We start from the raw sequence: 20,138 nt of genomic DNA on the forward strand, positions 1-20,138 counted from the left end.
TCTAGAGCACGTTGGGTGGCACGGGATACATGCGGACGTGCATTGTCCTGTTGGAACAGCAAGTTCCCTTGCCGGTCTAGGAATGGTAGAACGATGGGTTCGATGACGGTTTGGATGTACCGTGCACTATTCAGTGTCCCCTCGACGATCACCAGTGGTGTACGGCCAGTGTAGGAGATCGCTCCCCACACCATGATGCCGGGTGTTGGCCCTGTGTGCCTCGGTCGTATGCAGTCCTGATTGTGGCGCTCACCTGCACGGCGCCAAACACGCATACGACCATCATTGGCACCAAGGCAGAAGCGACTCTCATCGCTGAAGACGACACGTCTCCATTCGTCCCTCCATTCACGCCTGTCGCGACACCACTGGAGGCGGGCTGCACGATGTTGGGGCGTGAGCGGAAGACGGCCTAACGGTGTGCGGGACCGTAGCCCAGCTTCATGGAGACGGTTGCGAATGGTCCTCGCCGATACCCCAGGAGCAACAGTGTCCCTAATTTGCTGGGAAGTGGCGGTGCGGTCCCCTACGGCACTGCGTAGGATCCTACGGTCTTGGCGTGCATCCGTGCGTCGCTGCGGTCCGGTCCCAGGTCGACGGGCACGTGCACCTTCCGCCGACCACTGGCGACAACATCGATGTACTGTGGAGACCTCACGCCCCACGTGTTGAGCAATTCGGCGGTACGTCCACCCGGCCTCCCGCATGCCCACTATACGCCCTCGCTCAAAGTCCGTCAACTGCACATACGGTTCACGTCCACGCTGTCGCGGCATGCTACCAGTGTTAAAGACTGCGATGGAGCTCCGTATGCCACGGCAAACTGGCTGACACTGACGGCGGCGGTGCACAAATGCTGCGCAGCTAGCGCCATTCGACGGCCAACACCGCGGGTCCTGGTGTGTCCGCTGTGCCGTGCGTGTGATCATTGCTTGTACAGCCCTCTCGCAGTGTCCGGAGCAAGTATGGTGGGTCTGACACACCGGTGTCAATGTGTTCTTTTTTCCATTTCCAGGAGTGTACTTAAAACAGACGCCACGGGCAGACTGAGTGCAGGAGGCAGATGAAACTCGAGCAGTAGGCGGAGCGAGAGTCACGTGACAGGCCACGCGACTTTCAGCCTTATTGCATTCGTTTTATTGTTTCACCAGTACTAGTCCGGTTTTTTTCTAGCCACACCTCGTATGTCATCGGCGAACCTCAACATTTTTATTTCTTCTCCATGGATTTTAACACCTACTCCGAATTTTCTTATGTTTCCTGTACTGCTTGCTCAATATACAGATTGAATAACATCGGGGACAGACTACAACCCTGTCTCACTCCCTTCCAAATCGCTGCTTCCCTTTCATGGCCCTCGACTCTTATAACTGCCATCTGGTTTCAGTACAAATTGTAAATAGCCTTTCGCTCCCTGTATTTTACCCCAGCCATCTTTCGAATTTGAAAGAGAGTATTCCAGTCAACATTGTCAAAAGCTTTCTCTAAGTCTACAAATGCTAGAAACGTAGGTTTGCCTTTCCTTAATCTATTTTCTGAGATAAGTCGTAGGGTCAGTATTGCCTCACGTGTTCCAACCTTTCTGCGAAATCCAAACTGATCTTCCCCGAGGTCGGCTTCTACCAGTTTTTCCATTCGCCTGTAAAGAATTCGCGTTAGTATTTTGCAGCAGTGACTTATTAAACTGATAGTTCGGTAATTTTTACATCTGTCAACACCTGCTTTCTTTGGGATTGGAATTATTCTTAAATCATTACCTAACAAAAAGTAATCGAAGTACATTACTGTTGGTATGTGTATTGCATGTGATGAATATTCAGTGTCTTAATACTTTAATCTTCGTTTCTTCACTCTCATTCAAAATTTGCAGATGCAGGTTCCATCGATAACATACAGAGAAAAACTGTGGTGCCACGGAAGAAAACATCCTTCTTCCACAGAAATAAAAATTGTAGTGGGAGACAGCAGGAGGTGAGTGTAATTGCTTTTGAAACTTTCATTGTAGAAGAATACTGACTTGCATCTTCCACAGTCAATGCTCAATTTCGCAGGAAGGAAGTCCACGGCGAAGTTAGCAGCACAAAGCTGACTCCACGATGCTGCCACAGTTGGCCAGGGCAGCACGCCGGATCCTCACTTCTGCCAGCATTCCACACAGGGTGTGGAGTGTCAGGAACGCGTCTTGTGACAAGCCGGAGAACCTGGCCGCTGTTCTCTGCGCTGTCAACGACTTACGCGTAGTGAGTTCATCTCATCCGTGTCATACACTATTTCTATACATAGGCGGTACTGGACGTTCTTTCAGCAAAGCAGATCTTCTTAACCACTAATGTATAGCGTAACCACACATAATCGTAGCTAGCAAGATAACTCAATTTTAATGCTGCCCATTAATTTTTATTTTTATTTGTACATCCAGAACCGTTCAGCCTTTTTAAATAGGCATCTTCAGTGGATATATTACATGATTTCTCGTTTTCGCATTTGGGTTCTTAAGTTTAAAAGAATTCACGAAAACATAAAATAAGGCCTTAAAATTATGATATGTCTCTGTTTGTTTGTTTGAACAAGCTAATCTCCAAAACTACTAGATGAAATTTTATTGAGTTTTCACGGAAAGCTTGAGTGTAGATTGTGGCAACATACTGGCTTTATTTCATCAAAATCGGATCACAGAAAGAAAATAGTGAAATCTAAATTTTGTCCTAAACCGCCGTGTCCGTCTGTCTGAACATGCTAATAATAAAAAACTACTAGGAGAAATTTAATGAGGTTTTCACAGATAGCTTGAGCGTAGCTTGGTACAAAATTTAGGCCTTATTTAATCAAAATCGCAATACAGAAAAACATTATTTAAAATTTTGTCTGAGATAGTCTTCTCAGCTTAGTAGTTCGAATGTTTATCTCACTGACATGATCATCATCGCGTGGTACACCATATAGCCACAGATGGCGTAGTTTTTAGTACATCAAATAACCAATAGATGGCGTTATTAGTTTCTTAGTACACCAAAGACCCAATAGATGACACTGTCAGATTTTTTTTTAACTTAGTGACATAAGTACTTTCTGAAGTTTATGTCAGTGACAGAATTATGCTCTGTAATGTTGTAGTTGCAAATACAAACTAACATTATTTGGCTAGAATATACAGATTTCACTTTGTGTATAAAAAACTTAGCGATGCTTTGATCCTTTCGAGAGGTTTTTATGCAAATTCTTTGCTAGGAAAAATGAATTTATTGGTTTTGTTTGTAATTTGACTGCCTACCCATTACATTTTGATTTTGTTATGTTTACGATAAAAATGACTAGAGAAATGTAGAGTCTTTTTGAATACACCAGAAGATAACAGGAGTGACACTCATCGAATCATCGCGCCATTTTGGCGAACTTGATGCAGGGGGAAATCCGAGAACTCTTTATTATTTCAAGTCGCCAGGAAAGTAAACGAGATCAAACCTCACATCAAACGGCACACTGAGTTTTGCAACGGAGAGATGCGACATTTACCGTTCTAAATCACACCTAGTAGGTGCTCAAGTAGCTATTTTATGCGAATTCCGAATTAATTACCAAATTCAGATTAGCTTAGTAATGACAAACAATAACACATTTAAACTACAGTAACTTCCTTGTGTCTTACATAAAGTGTCATAACTAGTTCTGTTCAGCTCAAGAAATGAAAAGGAAATTAGCAAACTTATTTTAAATTTAGTAATTGTTTACCGTTGTGTAAAACATTGCAAGGCCGGCCGGAGTGGCCGAGCGGTTCTAGGCGCTACAGTCTGGAACCGCGCGACCGCTACGGTCGCAGGTTCGAATCCTGCCTCGGTCATGGATGTGTATGACGTCCTTAGGTTAGTTAGGTTTAAGTAGTTCTAAGTTCAAGGGGACTGATGACCTTAGAAGTTAAGTCCCATAGTGCTCAGAGCCATTTTTTTGAAAACATTGCAACAAGCACATTACAACCCCACTGTGAATGCTGTTGTCGAATATGGGACTTCGCAAGCACCTGGGAATCGCCATGATTATTGTCAAGCTACTGAAAGCTGCTGGGAATGAATGTGTCGGTGGGGCTCCCAAAAGTCGTGTACCAGAAAACCAAACGTATCTCAAGTGCTATCCTCTCTGCTCTACAGGAAATAGGGGATCTATCATTACTCGGCTAGTGATACGTCAATCGTAGGGATAGGCGCCCTGCACAGCGGAAGGAGAGACCGAGGAAAAGTCAGGGTGTCACACCCATCACTCCAACAAACAAGTTCGAAGTACTGTCTTCCACTGCACCTGTTGGGGAAACCTGCTGTGTTCCGTTCAAGGCCAATCAAATACAAAAGGGTAGGGGCTGTTAATCGTTGGCCGTTCAAACATACAGCTAATAATGGTGCTCCACTGGCAAATGGCAGTGTCGAATGGGAAAGAATACCAGGTGCACTCAGTGTGTATGTATGTGGCCTTTTACAACATGCCGAAGAGGCTATTCTGCATCTACATCTACATGATTACTCTGCAATTCACATTTAAGTGCTTGGTAGAGGGTTCATAGAACCACAATCATACTATCTCACTACCATTCCACTCCCGAACAGCGCGCGGGAAAAACGAACACCTAAACCTTTCTGTTCGAGCTCTGATTTCTCTTATTTTATTTCGATGATCATTCCTACCTATGTAGGGTGGGCTCAACAAAATATTTTCGCATTCGGAAGAGAAAGTTTGTGACTGAAATTTCGTAAATAGATCTCGCCGCGACGAAAAACGTCTTTGCTTTAATGACTTCCATCCCAACTCGCGTATCATATCTGCCACACTCTCTCCCCTATCACGTGATAATACAAAACGAGCTGTCCTTTTTTGCACCCTTTCGATGTCCTCCGTCAATCCCACCTGGTAAGGATCCCACACCGCGCAGCAATATTCTAACAGAGGGCGGACGAGTGTAGTGTAAGCTGTCTCTTTAGTGGACTTGTTGCATCTTCTAAGTGTCCTGCCAATGAAACGCAACCTTTGGCTCGCCTTTCCCACAATATTATCTATGTGGTCTTTTCAACTGATGTTCGTAATTTTAACACCCAGGTACTTAGTTGAATTGACAGCGTTGAGTATTGGACTATTTATTGAGTAATCGAATTCCAACGGACTTCTTTTGGAACTCATCTGGATCACCTCACACTTTTCGTTATTTAGCGTCAACTGCCACCTGCCACCTGCCACACCATACAGCATTCTTTTCTAAATCGCTTTGCAACTGATACTGGTCTTCGGATGACCTTACTAGACGGTAAATTACAGCATCATCTGCGAACAACCTACGAGAACTGCTCAGATTGTCACCCAGGTCATTTATATAAATCAGGAACAGCAGAGGTCCCAGGACGCTTCCCTGGGGAACACCTGATATTACTTCAGTTTTACTCCATGATTTGCCGTCTATTACTACGAACTGCGACCTTCCTGACAGGAAGGGAACAGGGTGCAACTAACTGCAGACTGCAGTCCACATTGGAACAAATGATGCCTGTCGACTGGGCTTCTGGACTTGACGATCATATTTTTATCACACCAGCGAATGTGGTGCGAGGACCAGCCTTGCTCATGAAGTTTCATCGAAGTTTACAGTTTACAGCACTGTTCAGAGAACTGATCGTGCCCCCTGATTCTGGGTCAAGTGGAAGGACTGAACCACACACTTCAAAGGTTCTGTGATAAGCTAGGCTACGACTTCCTGGTCTTATGCCATAAGGTTGAGAACTGTAGAGTCTCTCTAAGTCTGTCAGGTTGCACTACACGACAGAGGCTGGTACACCGGTAGCTGACTCTTTGTGGGGTGTACACAAGGTTTTTTAGATTAGGTGAATCACCATCCAGTCCGTCCTTCTTGTCAGCTGTAGGTGACTCGGAAGTATCAGTGTTAAGTTCCAAATAAACACTTAATGATTAACTGCCGAAGCATTCACAACAAAGTGCTAGACTTCAATGCGCTCTTAAGAATCAGTAGAGCTCAAATATTGCTAAGTACTGAAAGCTGGTTTAAACACGAAAGTGATAGATGTGCGATTTTTGGAGAAAATTTACGTGTAGGCTAATGGAAAAGGAAGCGGTAGACAAGAATCTTAAATCTACCGAGATATAAACTGAAGCTGAATGGGACTTTATTTGTGTGAGAATCAGTATCCATGGTGGGCATAAACTTATAAATGGACCTGTCTAAAAAGCAACATTCTCACCATCATGTGTAACCGAAAACCATAGAAAATAACTCAGTTCGCTAGTATGTAAGTTCCACAGACATACTGTAATCGTAGGAGAAGACTTAAATCATCCAACAATCAATTGAGATAGCTACAATTTTGTAAGTGTTGGGCGTGGTAGGAGAAGACTTAAATCATCCAACAATCAATTGAGATAGCTACAATTTTGTAAGTGTTGGGCGTGACAAGACGTACTGCGAAGCATTACTCAATGCTTTCTCTGAAAACTATCTAGAACAGATAGTCCAGAAGCCCACTTATGATGGAAATGTATTGGATCCAATGGCAGCAATTAGATCTGACCTCTTTGAGGATGTCCATACAGAAACAGCTATAAATGACCATGGGCGATTGTCACAACACCAAATTACAAAGAGCAACTAAAACAAGTAGGTAAAGAGCCTCTAGCGTCTGAAATAAGGAACTTTAAACATTTAACTCTGGAGAGGTACGTGTAGAAGAACTGTGGTCAAGATTAAAGGAGTAGTTGACTATGCGTTTTTCAGATATGTATCTAGTAGAATAGTTCGTGATGGGGAGGACCTCCAATGATATACACTCCTGGAAATTGAAATAAGAACACCGTGAATTCATTGTCCCAGGAAGAGGGAAACTTTATTGACACATTCCTGGGGTCAGATACATCACATGATCACACTGACAGAACCACAGGCACATAGACACAGGCAACAGAGCATGCACAATGTCGGCACTAGTACAGTGTATATCCACCTTTCGCAGCAATGCAGGCTGCTATTCTCCCATAGAGACGATCGTAGAGATGCTGGATGTAGTCCTGTGGAACGGCTTGCCATGCCATTTCCACCTGGCGCCTCAGTTGGACCAGCGTTCGTGCCGGACGTGCAGACCGCGTGAGACGACGCTTCATCCAGTCCCAAACATGCTCAATGGGGGACAGATCCGGAGATCTTGCTGGCCAGGGTAGTTGACTTACACCTTCTAGAGCACGTTGGGTGGCACGGGATACATGCGGACGTGCATTGTCCTGTTGGAACAGCAAGTTCCCTTGCCGGTCTAGGAATGGTAGAACGATGGGTTCGATGACGGTTTGGATTACCGTGCACTATTCAGTGTCCCCTCGACGATCACCAGTGGTGTACGGCCAGTGTAGGAGATCGCTCCCCACACCATGATGCCGGGTGTTGGCCCTGTGTGCCTCGGTCGTATGCAGTCCTGATTGTGGCGCTCACCTGCACGGCGCCAAACACGCATACGACCATCATTGGCACCAAGGCAGAAGCGACTCTCATCGCTGAAGACGACACGTCTCCATTCGTCCCTCCATTCACGCCTGTCGCGACACCACTGGAGGCGGGCTGCATGATGTTGGGGCGTGAGCGGAAGACGGCCTAACGGTGCGCGGGACCGTAGCCCAGCTTCATGGAGACGGTTGCGAATGGTCCTCGCCGATACCCCAGGAGCAACAGTGTCCCTAATTTGCTGGGAAGTGGCGGTGCGGTCCCCTACGGCACTGCGTAGGATCCTACGGTCTTGGCGTGCATCCGTGCGTCGCTGCGGTCCGGTCCCAGGTCGACGGGCACGTGCACCTTCCGCCGACCACTGGCGACAACATCGATGTACTGTGGAGACCTCACGCCCCACGTGTTGAGCAATTCGGCGGTACGTCCACCCGGCCTCCCGCATGCCCACTATACGCCCTCGCTCAAAGTCCGTCAACTGCACATACGGTTGACGTCCACGCTGTCGCGGCATGCTACCAGTGTTAAAGACTGCGATGGAGCTCCGTATGCCACGGCAAACTGGCTGACACTGACGGCGGCGGTGCACAAATGCTGCGCAGCTAGCGCCATTCGACGGCCAACACCGCGGTTCCTGGTGTGTCCGCTGTGCCGTGCGTGTGATCATTGCTTGTACAGCCCTCTCGCAGTGTCCGGAGCAAGTATGGTGGGTCTGACACACCGGTGTCAATGTGTTCTTTTTTCCATTTCCAGGAGTGTATTTATGCGTGGAATCAAGGTTTCCCATGCAGTGAAGTCTGTACTATTTTTTGTTGTACATATACCACTCTACCTCACCTCTATTATGTATGTACTGTGTTCCATATCGTCCATTATTGTCTGTGATCTTTCCCGTCTAACAATATTTTTGTTTTTTAGCCATTGTCAAGCAGTGTATATTTCACAAATATGATGTTCTTGTATTTACGAAAACTGCTTAGCTCCGGACTATTGCCTTCATCTCATGAGAAAGACGATTTAGTTTGAATTGTTCTGTACACCCTTGTCCACCTATTGTTGACCACCAATGTGACTTGAACCCTATCTGGGTTGAGCCACGAGACGTTGTAATGTATTTTCTCTACTTCCCCGTTTCATAATATCCAAAATATAATAGTTACATAAAATTCCCAGGTAAATACAACTAAAATCAATCGTGGTGCTGTGATGCAGTGTCAATACACCGGACGCGTTTTTTATCTTGAGACAACGAAATATCTCGAAAACTACACATCGGATTAAAAAGCTGAAAAATACGGCAATACCAATGTTGATCCCCCTGCCGCAGTCCATCGGAATGGGCCGGGGAAGATGCTTTGAAATCTTAATAGGAACTTCTCAGTTTCATCGTAGATTCGGATTGTACGGGAAAGAATACATAACTTTCCTAAGTACCACTTTTTTCGTTGCGTGAAAGATGGCGCTATGATCGACTAAAAAATTGAGTTTAAAAACGATATTATGTTAAGAAAATGCATTGGAGAAAAAATGAAAACCAGATGAGTTCAGTAATTGCGAAAAAAGCTTGTATGAGGCGTCGCTCCCCACCTTTCGTCAACGGCGTGCTCGTGTGAGGTGTGTCCTCTTGCCCATCACCAAATGCTTTCCTGTAAGAATTATTTCGCTTTTATGTTCTCAAAAATGTCGCCGTCCACCTCTGTGCAGTTATTTTGCCATCCATGGAATGGTTCGACACAATTGAGAAGTGTTTTCCGACGTAATATTCTGACATGAACTGGGGAGACGCTGGATCACATTATTGCGCACTTAGTTAAAAACTCACAACTAACCTCCAAACAAAAGTCAGGCGAGTAAGATCTGATGATCTTTCAGACCAAGACAATGGACCGCCTCTTCCGATCTACCGACGATTGTACATGCGATCTAATACTTCCCGTGTTGCTACACAATAACTTTATTCTGCAGCAACACGGGAAGTATTAGATCGCATGTTGGGCAACTACCATATTGGAACCACATTGTTTTTCAGAGTGCAAGGGAACGTCTGCAACCAATACTGGAAGATCGTCCTCCTAGAAAGTTCGATATTTATCACGACTTATGGTGCCATCGACAGAGAATGGACCAACGAGTTTGTCAGGGATTATTCCACACCAAACATTCACACAACACGGATCTGATGTTCAACTTGGGTAATAAATGAGGGTTTTCCACATTCAAGCAGTGCATGCTGTGTGATTAAGTGTGCTGTTGTTCGTGAAGCTCGACTCGTCAGAGAACAACACTCGAGAAGAGAAATTTGGATCTCTGTTTATTTGTTGAAGTGACCACTGGCGAAATGATATTTGATTCTGAAAATCATTGCCACGAATTCTTGACGGAGGGAACTTCGGCAAACGGTAGTTTGACTAATTCACGATCAATAGCCCAGTGCTAATGTGGGGATTATGATTCACTGCAGCTAATATCGCAGTTCATTTATTCTCTCCAGCAACTGCCCTTCGACGGTTCATTTCTCGTGCTTGTCTAGTTCTCTCAGTGGAGAAATGTCGACTAACTCGGCACCACGTGATCGCACTCTGTTTGGAAAACGTTGAGCGTTGTAGACATTCCTGACAATTTTCTCTTCTACCGTAATAGCTTGCATTCCAACTAACATCGCAGTCACGTTATGGATGAACGTACTTAAGAATGAGGGACGACATACAACCAATGAGATCAAATAAAATAATTAATGAATGAGTGTTTCAAAACAGCTACAAGGAGAAAACCACAACACACTGAGTCGTTTGGCACACACGCCTGTCTTTACGTTTTTGATCCTATTCATTTTTCTCGAGATACTACCGTTTTGAAATTCAACTGTGTTATTTGTAGATTACAGTGCCATATATCACGCAACGACGTAAGTACTATGTACAAAAATTACGCATTTTTTCCTAGAGTTTCCAATTCTAAAATAAAATGGAATGTTCCTATTTAAAATTTCAATGTTTTCCACCCCAATCCCATGTGGGTGGGTCAGGGGATCAACGTTGGTAATGCTGGGTAGCATTTTTAAAAATATTGAACATGTATTTTTCCGTTTTTCGATGAATAGTTTATGAGATATTTCGTTGTCTCAAGATAAAAAACCTCAATGTGTATATCATTTTATATATGGACTCAAACATATAACACGGTGATAAAATGGCTGTTTCAAATTATACACAATATTTCTCAATAAATATTTGATTTCAAGATCATATAAAATTAGTTTTGTTATTGTAGATTCGTTGTAATTTATATTATATCCGTTTAGTTTGTTGTGAGCTGCTATTGTCAGAGACAGTTGCATTTCTCGAAGTTGTCAGTGTGACTGTATGTGGTTACATGAGCAAATTCCTCTATTGACTTCTAAATACTTTCTTATTGCCGGAGAATTGGTTGAAGACTTCAATTCTATTTGTGCATAAATTTGGCAGTAGCGTATCAGAAAAAAATTATTTGCATCAGCTTATGATTATTCCAATTTTTTAAAATTCTTTTACATATCTTATCACATAGTCAACATTATAATTATCATTTGCTAATGAATACACCTGAAATAATCAATATGTGTTGATGTGACTGTGTAATTCGGTGTAGATATACTTTATGTCCTTTTTGCATTTGAGTGAAAGGTGTCCATTACCTAAAGTGCAGAGTAAATTTGTAATTTGGCGATTGCATGTCACTGTTGGGCAGCTCATCAGCATTCAAATTTTGATACAGAGTCTGCTTTCCTTCTATATAAGGTCTTGCACTTGATGAGTGATCTGAGGCTACACAGAATATTATTTCTATAATCTTCTATTCCTGAAAGTGAGTTAGTTTTTGAACTTGATATTCTTCTTCTTTCTTGTAGGAAAAGAGACCTATGCCACCAGAGCCAAAGGAAAACCGTAAGTTATAGTGAACGTTCTCTATATTTTTAGTTGTAATTTTAATTTATTTTTTACTACACACAATTAGGCAGTAGTCACAATGAATTATTTACAAAATAATTTTAATATTATCATAACTCGTTCTCTCCTCATTTGATACTTATTATGTTTAAATTTTTACTATGAACAAAAAAAAGAGGAAAATTCATCAAATACTGTGCTATCATTTCATTTGAATCATAAAACTAACAGTTTCACTCCTTTGGTAGGCCTTCTATCACTGTATATGCCAATATGTTTCTGTGAATAGTATTCAGAGAGACATTTCTGTATAAATACACAAGCCTGTATAATGCATCGGCCAATATTTTGTTCTTGATATGCCAAATAAAACACTTCTAGTATGACTTTCAGTCAACATTGATTTGTTCCTGACAGTTGATAAAATCAAATAGTAGTTGAACTGTCATCAAATAACGGTTTACTGTAACCTAGAAAAACCAATAGCACTGGAAACCAGAGCAATGTTGGCAGAAGTACTTTTATCCATACATCTCCTTCGTTAGAGAAAGAGAATTAGATGGTTAAAGATGGTGGGATGTATCATCACAGGAATCTTAGTAGAAGCCATTTAGGTAATCACTTACTTCGTAACATCTTCTCAACTCCTCATTGATGTAATTACCTATGGTGTGGCCGGCCTGGATGGCCGAGTGGTTCTAGGCACTACAGTCCGGAACCGCGAGACCGCTACGGTCGCAGGTTCGAATCCTGCCTCGGGCATGGATGTGTGTGATGTCCTTAGGTTAGTTAGGTTTAAGTAGTTCTAAGTTCTAGGGGACTGGTGACCTCAGATGTTAAGTCCCATAGTGCTCAGAGCCATTTGAACCTATGGTGTGTCACTATCATTGCAACATTAAAGGTATTAAAATAATGTTTGTATATCGTTGCACTAGCCACCAGTCGACAAGTTGGGAGAAAAGATGTGTAAACTTTCTCTATGTTTGAAGAGAACAAGGCCTAAATTATTGAATAAATCTTGATAAGTTGTAGTTACTTAGTTTTCTTCCAATGTATCGAAAATTGTGGTGATTATGGTATTTTCTGGAGAAAAATCATTTTGTTGCATCATCTGACTCATTTGAAATGACCATTTTGTCAAAATTTCAACAATATTCTATCCCATAGATAAGGGCTATGATTACCTCTGCCAGAAGAAACGTGGCTTGCTATATCTTCCTATCACAATACTGTGGATGAGTAAAGTAAAGAAATATAAGTAAACAATCTAAATTTAGAGTGTATTGAATAGATGGCAACATTATCTAGAAAAATAATTCTCATATTTCGTAAATATATTAAATTGAGCTTTGGAAGTGTGAGGTGTCGGTTGAGCAGTTTAGTATACCCTTATGCTGCTGTAGATTCGATCCCTGGTGACCTGCAGGTATGGGAAGCTCTCCATAAGATCATGCAGATTTAAGAGAAACGACGTCATGCAATGGATAACATCTTATTTAAAAGGAAACTATTAGTTGTGTCCCAGCGAAGCATGAAAGTATGGGTACCTCACGTCACGTTAATATCTTAATGAAGGAATTCATCGAACCACAAAAGTAAATGAGTGGTCATTGTAACAGTCTGGTTTATTGCCATAAAAATCAAGCAAAATGATTTGCTCACTGAAGCAGGCATATATACATTGAATAAATACACAAGAGATTGCAAACACCAATTAAAGGGTTGGTGCAGGTATATGGACACACAAAAACATAATATGATACTATATCGAGGACACGGCCAACGAGTACCCAAAGGATAGTGATTTAAAAAAAGATACCGGGACAACCAACAACGAACATCAACACTTTCGCCAAAGTGAGTGATGGGTGCAACTAGCTGTGTAATGAAAATCTGATGCAAATTAATTAGCTTTGCATTCCCCTCGTCTCGATGGCTGCATTAGTGGCACATTCTTACCACCCTTAAGCGGTGTATTTATGGAAGACAGCTGCAGTAGTGGCTGAAAGTTCTGAGTCCAGCTCAACCTCGACTTTCCAGTGGCTGGTCCCACGGTCTGATACTCTATGAAAAGTTTTCATCTGGCCTTCAGGTCTTATCTAGCCAGAAGGATTCCTTTTCGTGTCTCGCACAGTGCAGTTTGTATGGAATTCATTCTGCCCTCACCTATACTCCTGCTGTGGGGATATAGGAAACTGCCATTACCCTGTACAATGTCAGCATAGAGAATGTTTCCAGCACCAAACAAGCTCCCCAACGAGCCAGCCAAAGAAAGCCACCAAGGCTGCAGAAATAACAAGTCTGCAACACCCTATTAAGAGGAAAGGAGAAGAAGAAGTTGTTGGCAGCACATCATTGACAATAGTGAATACTGACTGCAGTTTTCAAGTACCGTCAAAGAACTGGCTGCACTGGCTACTGGGGTCAGCATATTACATTATGCCCAAACTGTCATGTAACACATTTTTAAAATTTAATAGTGGGTTACATGACAGTTTGGGCGTAACCTGCCACGTAACAGAAGTGGCAAAAAGTTCATTGTTGTTACACACACATCAAAAAACTTTTGCATCAGCCTGGTTCCCAGAACTCCTGAAGATAGACGTTGACTGTGGATGTTGTATCACAGACACAGTCCCTTGGATTGTTCAGAGATGTCACTAAACCCGCCCAAAGATGTAAACAACCAAGCGTGAGCAGCGCCTATTAGACGGAGGGGGACCGACAGCCGACCAGTTCCAGTCATTCCACTAGGAATGAGGTACACGGCTCAAGTTGCCTGTAGTTCAACCACGCCTAGGCGGTCAATACCGCGGTTCGATCGTATCCGCATTGTTACTTTGTACCAGGAAGGGCTCTCAACAAGGGAAGTGTTCAGGCGTCTCGGAGTGAACCATAGCGATGTTGTTTGGACATGGAGGAGATACAGAGAGACAGGAACTGTCGCTGACATGCCTCGCTCAGGCCGCTCAAGGGCTACTACTGCAGTGGATGACCGCTACCTACGGATTATGACTCGGAGGAACCCTGACAGCAATGCCACCATCTTGAATAATGCTTTTCGTGCAGCCACAGGACGTCGCATTACGACTCAAACTGTGAGCAAGAGGCTGCATGATGCACAACTTCATTACCGATGTCCATGGCAAGGTCCACCTTTGCAATCACGAGACCATGCAGTGCGGTACAGATGGGCCCAGCAACATGCCGAATGGACCACTCAGGATTGGCATCACGTTCTCTCCATCGATGAGTGTCGCATATGCCTTCGACCAGACAACCGTCGGAGACGTGTTTGGAGGCAACCCTGTCAGGCTGAAAGCCTTAGACACACTGTCCAGCGAGTGCAGCAAGGTGGAGGTTCCTTGCTGTTTTGGGGTGACATTATGTGGGGCCGACGTATGCCGCTGGTGGTCATGGAAGGCGCCGTAACGGCTGTGCGACACGTGAATGCCATCCTCCGATCGATAGTGCAACCATATCGGCGAGGCATTCGTCTTCATGGACGACAATTCGCGCCCCCATCGTGCACTTCTTGTGAATGACTTCCTTCAGGATAACGACATCGCTCGACTAAAGTGGCCAGCATGTTCTCCAGACGTGAGACCTATCGAACATGCCTGGTATAGACTGAAGAGGGCTTTTTATGGTCGACGTTACCCTCCAACCCCTCTGAGGGATCTACCCCAATCTCCATTGAGGAGTGGGACAATCTAGACCAACAGTAACTTGATGAACTTTTGGATAGTATACCACGACGAATACAGGCATGCATGAATGCAAGAGGACGTGCTACTGGCTATTAGAGGTACCGGTGTGTACAGCAATCTGGAGCACCACCTCTGAAGGTCTCGCTGTATGGTAGTACAACATGCAACGTGAGGTTTTCATGAGCAATAGAAAGGGCTGAAATGATGTTTACGTTGATCTATGTTATAATTTTCTGTTCAGTTTCCGGAACTCTCGGAACTGAGGCGATGCAAAACTTTTTTTGATGTGTGTTGTACTTAAATATAAGTATTCCATAGAAATGAGTTAAGCAAGGAAATGGCTAATTATAACACTATATTTCACCACCAGATGTTTCGTATATTGTATGCCTTACACATAAACGCTACAGTTTGTTAGTCGGTATCGAAATGGGATAAGTATTTCGGTCTGCTTTATATAATGACAAAAAAGTAAAAAAAGATGAGCAATTCGGTCTATAGGTATATTAGTGTAACACTGCAGAAACCTGTTATAGTTAAACGATGCAACTTGGCTTAAACAATATCGAAATTTTTGTATTTTGCAGAAGTGCTTATACGCATGGGCAGTGTTGGGATATGCGGCTCAGATGTACATTATCTGGTGCATGGTCGAATAGGCGACTATGTGGTTAAGGATCCCATTGTACTTGGCCACGAATCATCGGGCACAGTTGAAAAACTTGGTCCTTGTGTGAAGGACTTGAAAGAGGGTAAGTATACATCTAATTTAGTATTACAGGACATAAGGAAACGCGTATCATGGTGCAAAACTGTACAGTAAAGAAAACAACTGACGATTTTTGTCTTTGGATAATTACATAAACGAACCTAATTTACATGGTAATCAGTACTGTTCAAAGCTATATTGGCAATAGATCATTAGTGTCCGGCTCTTCCTCACCGAACACCACCTACATCTACGTTTATAATTTATAAGACACCTCTAGACGTGTGGTGGAGATATATATATAATTTATATATATATATATATATATATATATATATATATATATATATATATATATATATATATATATATATATATAATTTACTCCTTCTACCGTTCGAATTGCAAATTGTGTGCGTGAAGAAAAACTATTAGTAAGCCTCCGTATCAACTCGAATTTCCCTGCTGTCCTCGTTAAAAAAATATTTATAAAATGAAATGAATTTGAACTTATCAGAGTATATTATGGCGTTAGTTTGTTGAAGGATAAAATAGAAAACACTCTGATAATTTCCACAATTTTTGCATGCTAGAAGAGAACATTAGTGATATGAATAAACAGTTGTAACATCTAGTATGTATCCCAGTCGCATGCTTACCAGTAAGGAGGAATGTTGTAAAGTTCCTTAGCTGAATTGAATTTATGTCAATGGAGTAGATTTTTGCCGTATAAATATTTTATTCATGTTTAACGCACTATTTTCAGAATTTTCTGCTTTCTGTACGATGTTAGATGCACTGCAGTTCCAACAATGAAACACTAAACCTGATCACATAAGTTTATAGTCGTGTAGCAAATTTAAATTTTGTTTGCTGTAGGAGATTTTTAAATGTATTACCAAAATTTCCATTTTGTTTTTGTATTACAGAAGTGTAAAATGACTTCAGACGTTTCTAGACGTTTAGTAAATACTTCGTACATGGTGCTCAAATTCACTGGATGTAGGCCCAAAGAAATTAACTTTATAATGCAAGGGACTTTTTTTACAACAGTACGCAATAATAATTAATAATTGGCTTAGATCTCCCTCATTATTAAGCTACACCGGTGAAATTTTAAAGAAAAGCAACTATCTTAGAAGCACTTTTCTTGTTATTGCTAGTCTGCATTTCATATCTTTTCTACATATGCCATCGTTTGTTATTTTGCTGCCCAAGCAGCAAAACTTTATCTACTGCTTTCGGCACTCCATATGTTAATTTAATTCTCGAAGCATCTAGTGATTTTAATAGACTACATCTCATTACCCGTGTTTTAATTTTGCCTATATTCATGTTATAGCTCTTACTAACCGTTCTATAGAGCTTGCAAGTATTTTTTTGCAAATGCCGTTTGTTTGTTTTAGGTGACCGCGTAGCCCTTGAACCTGGCACACCGTGCAGAATGTGTTCTTATTGCAAAGAAGGTCGCTACCACCTCTGCCCTGACGTTATTTTCTGTGCAACTCCGCCGGTTGACGGAACCATGTGCCGTTACTACGTGCACACAGCAGATTTCTGCTACAAGTAAGCGAGCCGCATTAGATACATGATTAGCTTTTGTCTTGTAATCCATTCTGATGGTCTGTGCAGCTGTAATTATGCGATGAAGAAATGGGTAAATGAGTTACTGGGCCTTACGGCTGAGCTCTACATCTTCGTAGTTGACACGCAAGCTGTACGAGCGTAAATACAGTACTGTCATATGGCGTTTTTAATTTTACAAGTTGTAATGAAATTCATTATTCTTCAGCCCAAAGGATCAATAGTGCATTACTTTCATTATATTGAATTGTGTCAACGGTTGTAAAACGGTGGACTGTGTAGACATGATAAAGTTTTGTGGATTGGGAACGACAGGAAGTAACGCTTATCCCCATAAGGTCAATTTTGAAAAAAACGTTGCTAATGTGTTCATGTGTAAGGATGCTACCAACAAGACAGTAATTATGACATTTCTTTCTAAACAGCTTACGCAGGTCAGCCTTGTGTTTAAACCGTTGGGGATGCTGACCAGAGAGCCGTAGTACATTTAATCACTCACGTAATTTTTTGATGAAATGTCATGTTGCTGCAATATGTCGATGACTTTCGTACTCATAATTTTCGCGAAGAGTCGGGCCCATGTCCAGTTCGTCCCTTTACATTCGCTGGATAGCAGACTCCATAGCCGTGAGCCCAACAGGTGAGCCAATCGCGTCACTATAGATCCGAAAGAGACGGCGTGGCCGCTGGGGGGGGGGGGGGGGGAGGAATGGTGGGAGGAGTGGACACTGGATATGACGGGTAACGTCACATCCAATTTGGAGCTCAATTGGAAACCAGTATCCCGATTGACAAGGTCGTCATGCATTCGTATTTCCACTGTCACTTTGATGACCAAGTCCCAGGACCCACTGCCGCTGCACGGCATCTTTGTTCAAAAACAAAGAAGTTCATGGTTAATGCTGTGCTTAGCCACAGCAGACTTGTCGGATTGGTCAAGGCGAACGCTCTTCATATTTTCTGAACAGCGCTATGAGATGCATCACTTTGTCTGGCCGAGATTCTGCCTGCCACACTTGCAGCTGATGCAGTAGTGCTAGGTGTCAATAGCCCCAGTTGGTCCTGGACTGAGCCAAACATATTCTTGATTTTAACTGTTGAGCGGAAAACTGTTTTTATCTTGTCCTTTTCCACTATTCTGGCAATCTAGGCTGCTGGTGGCCCTGTATGCCGAACAAACACGGGGCGCTGGGTTTCTTCTTCTGTATTGTTTCTTTCTTGTTCCAGCTTGGCTGGAGATTCGTTCTGTTTGTGTTTCCGAGTAGCCATTGTTGCGAAAGATTTTGCAGAGCTGTGTAATTCAGTAGACAGACTTTCCTTGTAGCATATGGCTAACACTGTGTATGCCGGTGTTGTGAGCACTGGATGTTGGCAGTTACTGGTGTTTAGGTACAGTTCCATGTGTGTCTTCTTCCTGTAGACGGAATGTCGTATCATGTCATCACGATTCTTCTTTATTAGAATGGTAGCCATCTATTTTCTTCCATCTCCATGATGAACGTGATGTTGAGATGGCACAGAAATTCCTGTGGATTTTCTTCATCGTGCTGATAAATCATGAATATGTCGTCCACATTGGTTTCAGGTGAGCCGTTTTGAGAGCTGTTTCCATATACAGGCATGTCGTGAACGGTTACCCAAATCGATACACAGTTTGTGGCAAATGTTAGAGCGTCGAGGGACATGTATATTTTTGTTTGGTTAATGTTTTTATCGCTGGTATCAATTGAGACACTGAAGTAAGTACAAACAACGCAACAGTATACTTTTTATAAATGCATTCGATAGCTCTTAAGAAGGCCATTACAGTGATATAGCATTTCTTAATGTTGACATTGAAATCTGGCGTAAAAAATTTGAGAAATGTCCTAGAATGTGAGAGCACGGTGGCCGGAAACGGCATTTGCAGTGCAAACACTGCGAAGCAGGCCTCTCGGACCAGGTTGCATAGTTGTATACCATAGGTAGGCCTGCACTATGAGAATAAAGCTTTATTTCCCCTTGAACCAACTTACGACCTAGATGCAGGTTCACCTATGAATGTTGTATATTGTAGTGGAAACTTCTGCCGCCAAATGTATCAGTATGTATTAAAACTCGGCAAGAACTTTCCAAATGATTTATTGATTTCCACTACAGTGATCCGTTCACCTCACTCCGCGTCACAGGGCCCCGCAATGCTGAGGAAGCACCCCAGCAGCCCATGTAATGCAATGCTGTGTCAAGCCTGCCTTGTATGCCAGCTGCAGAGTTTCGATTATGTCAGGAAGTCTGCGCCAGCAGCCGATTCAGCGGCCACTGTCCTTATTGTCTCTGTGCTGCTCCGCTAGGAGCCATAGGCCAGCCCCGCAATGCTTCTTCCTCGCTGGCATATCTGAGATAGCGGTGGCAACAAGTGCCCGCTATCCGGCGTTCCCTCTCCTCAGGAAGTCTGTGGCGAGTGTTGAGAGCAGAGACAACTACCCATGGTAGTGAGTCGAAGAGCGGCCCACCGCTGGCTGGCTGCAGACCCTGCGTCGGCCTCAGAAGGTCGAACCAACGACCTGCCATGGACTGGAATGCTGGCACCCCATCTGTTGCTGCGTGTAGCCCAGTGGTGTGACATGTGTCGCCGTCCAAGAGAGCTGAAACACTTGAATGAATCTCGTTAGTAAATAGCACCTATTTATATGTGGCTGTGTGCCTCTGTTTTGCTAACGTGCTGCTCTGAGTCACATACTCACCACACCCCAGTT

General features: G+C 43.1%; 1 protein-coding gene across 1 annotated transcript in view; it reads left to right on the top strand.

Moving 5' to 3' along the window:
• The first annotated feature begins 2,096 nt into the window (after nt 1-2,096).
• Nucleotides 2,097-20,138, top strand: part of LOC126195599 (sorbitol dehydrogenase-like) — a 64,935-nt gene continuing 46,893 nt past the window's right edge. Inside the window, exons 1-4 of the mRNA XM_049934225.1 lie at nt 2,097-2,240; nt 11,361-11,397; nt 15,698-15,862; nt 17,226-17,385. Of these exons, the coding sequence (XP_049790182.1) occupies nt 2,097-2,240; nt 11,361-11,397; nt 15,698-15,862; nt 17,226-17,385 (506 nt within the window). The remainder of the gene's footprint in view (nt 2,241-11,360; nt 11,398-15,697; nt 15,863-17,225; nt 17,386-20,138) is intronic.

Source organism: Schistocerca nitens, chromosome 7 (assembly GCF_023898315.1).
Source record: "Schistocerca nitens isolate TAMUIC-IGC-003100 chromosome 7, iqSchNite1.1, whole genome shotgun sequence".
In the NCBI taxonomy this organism is placed as follows: Eukaryota; Metazoa; Arthropoda; class Insecta; order Orthoptera; family Acrididae; genus Schistocerca; species Schistocerca nitens.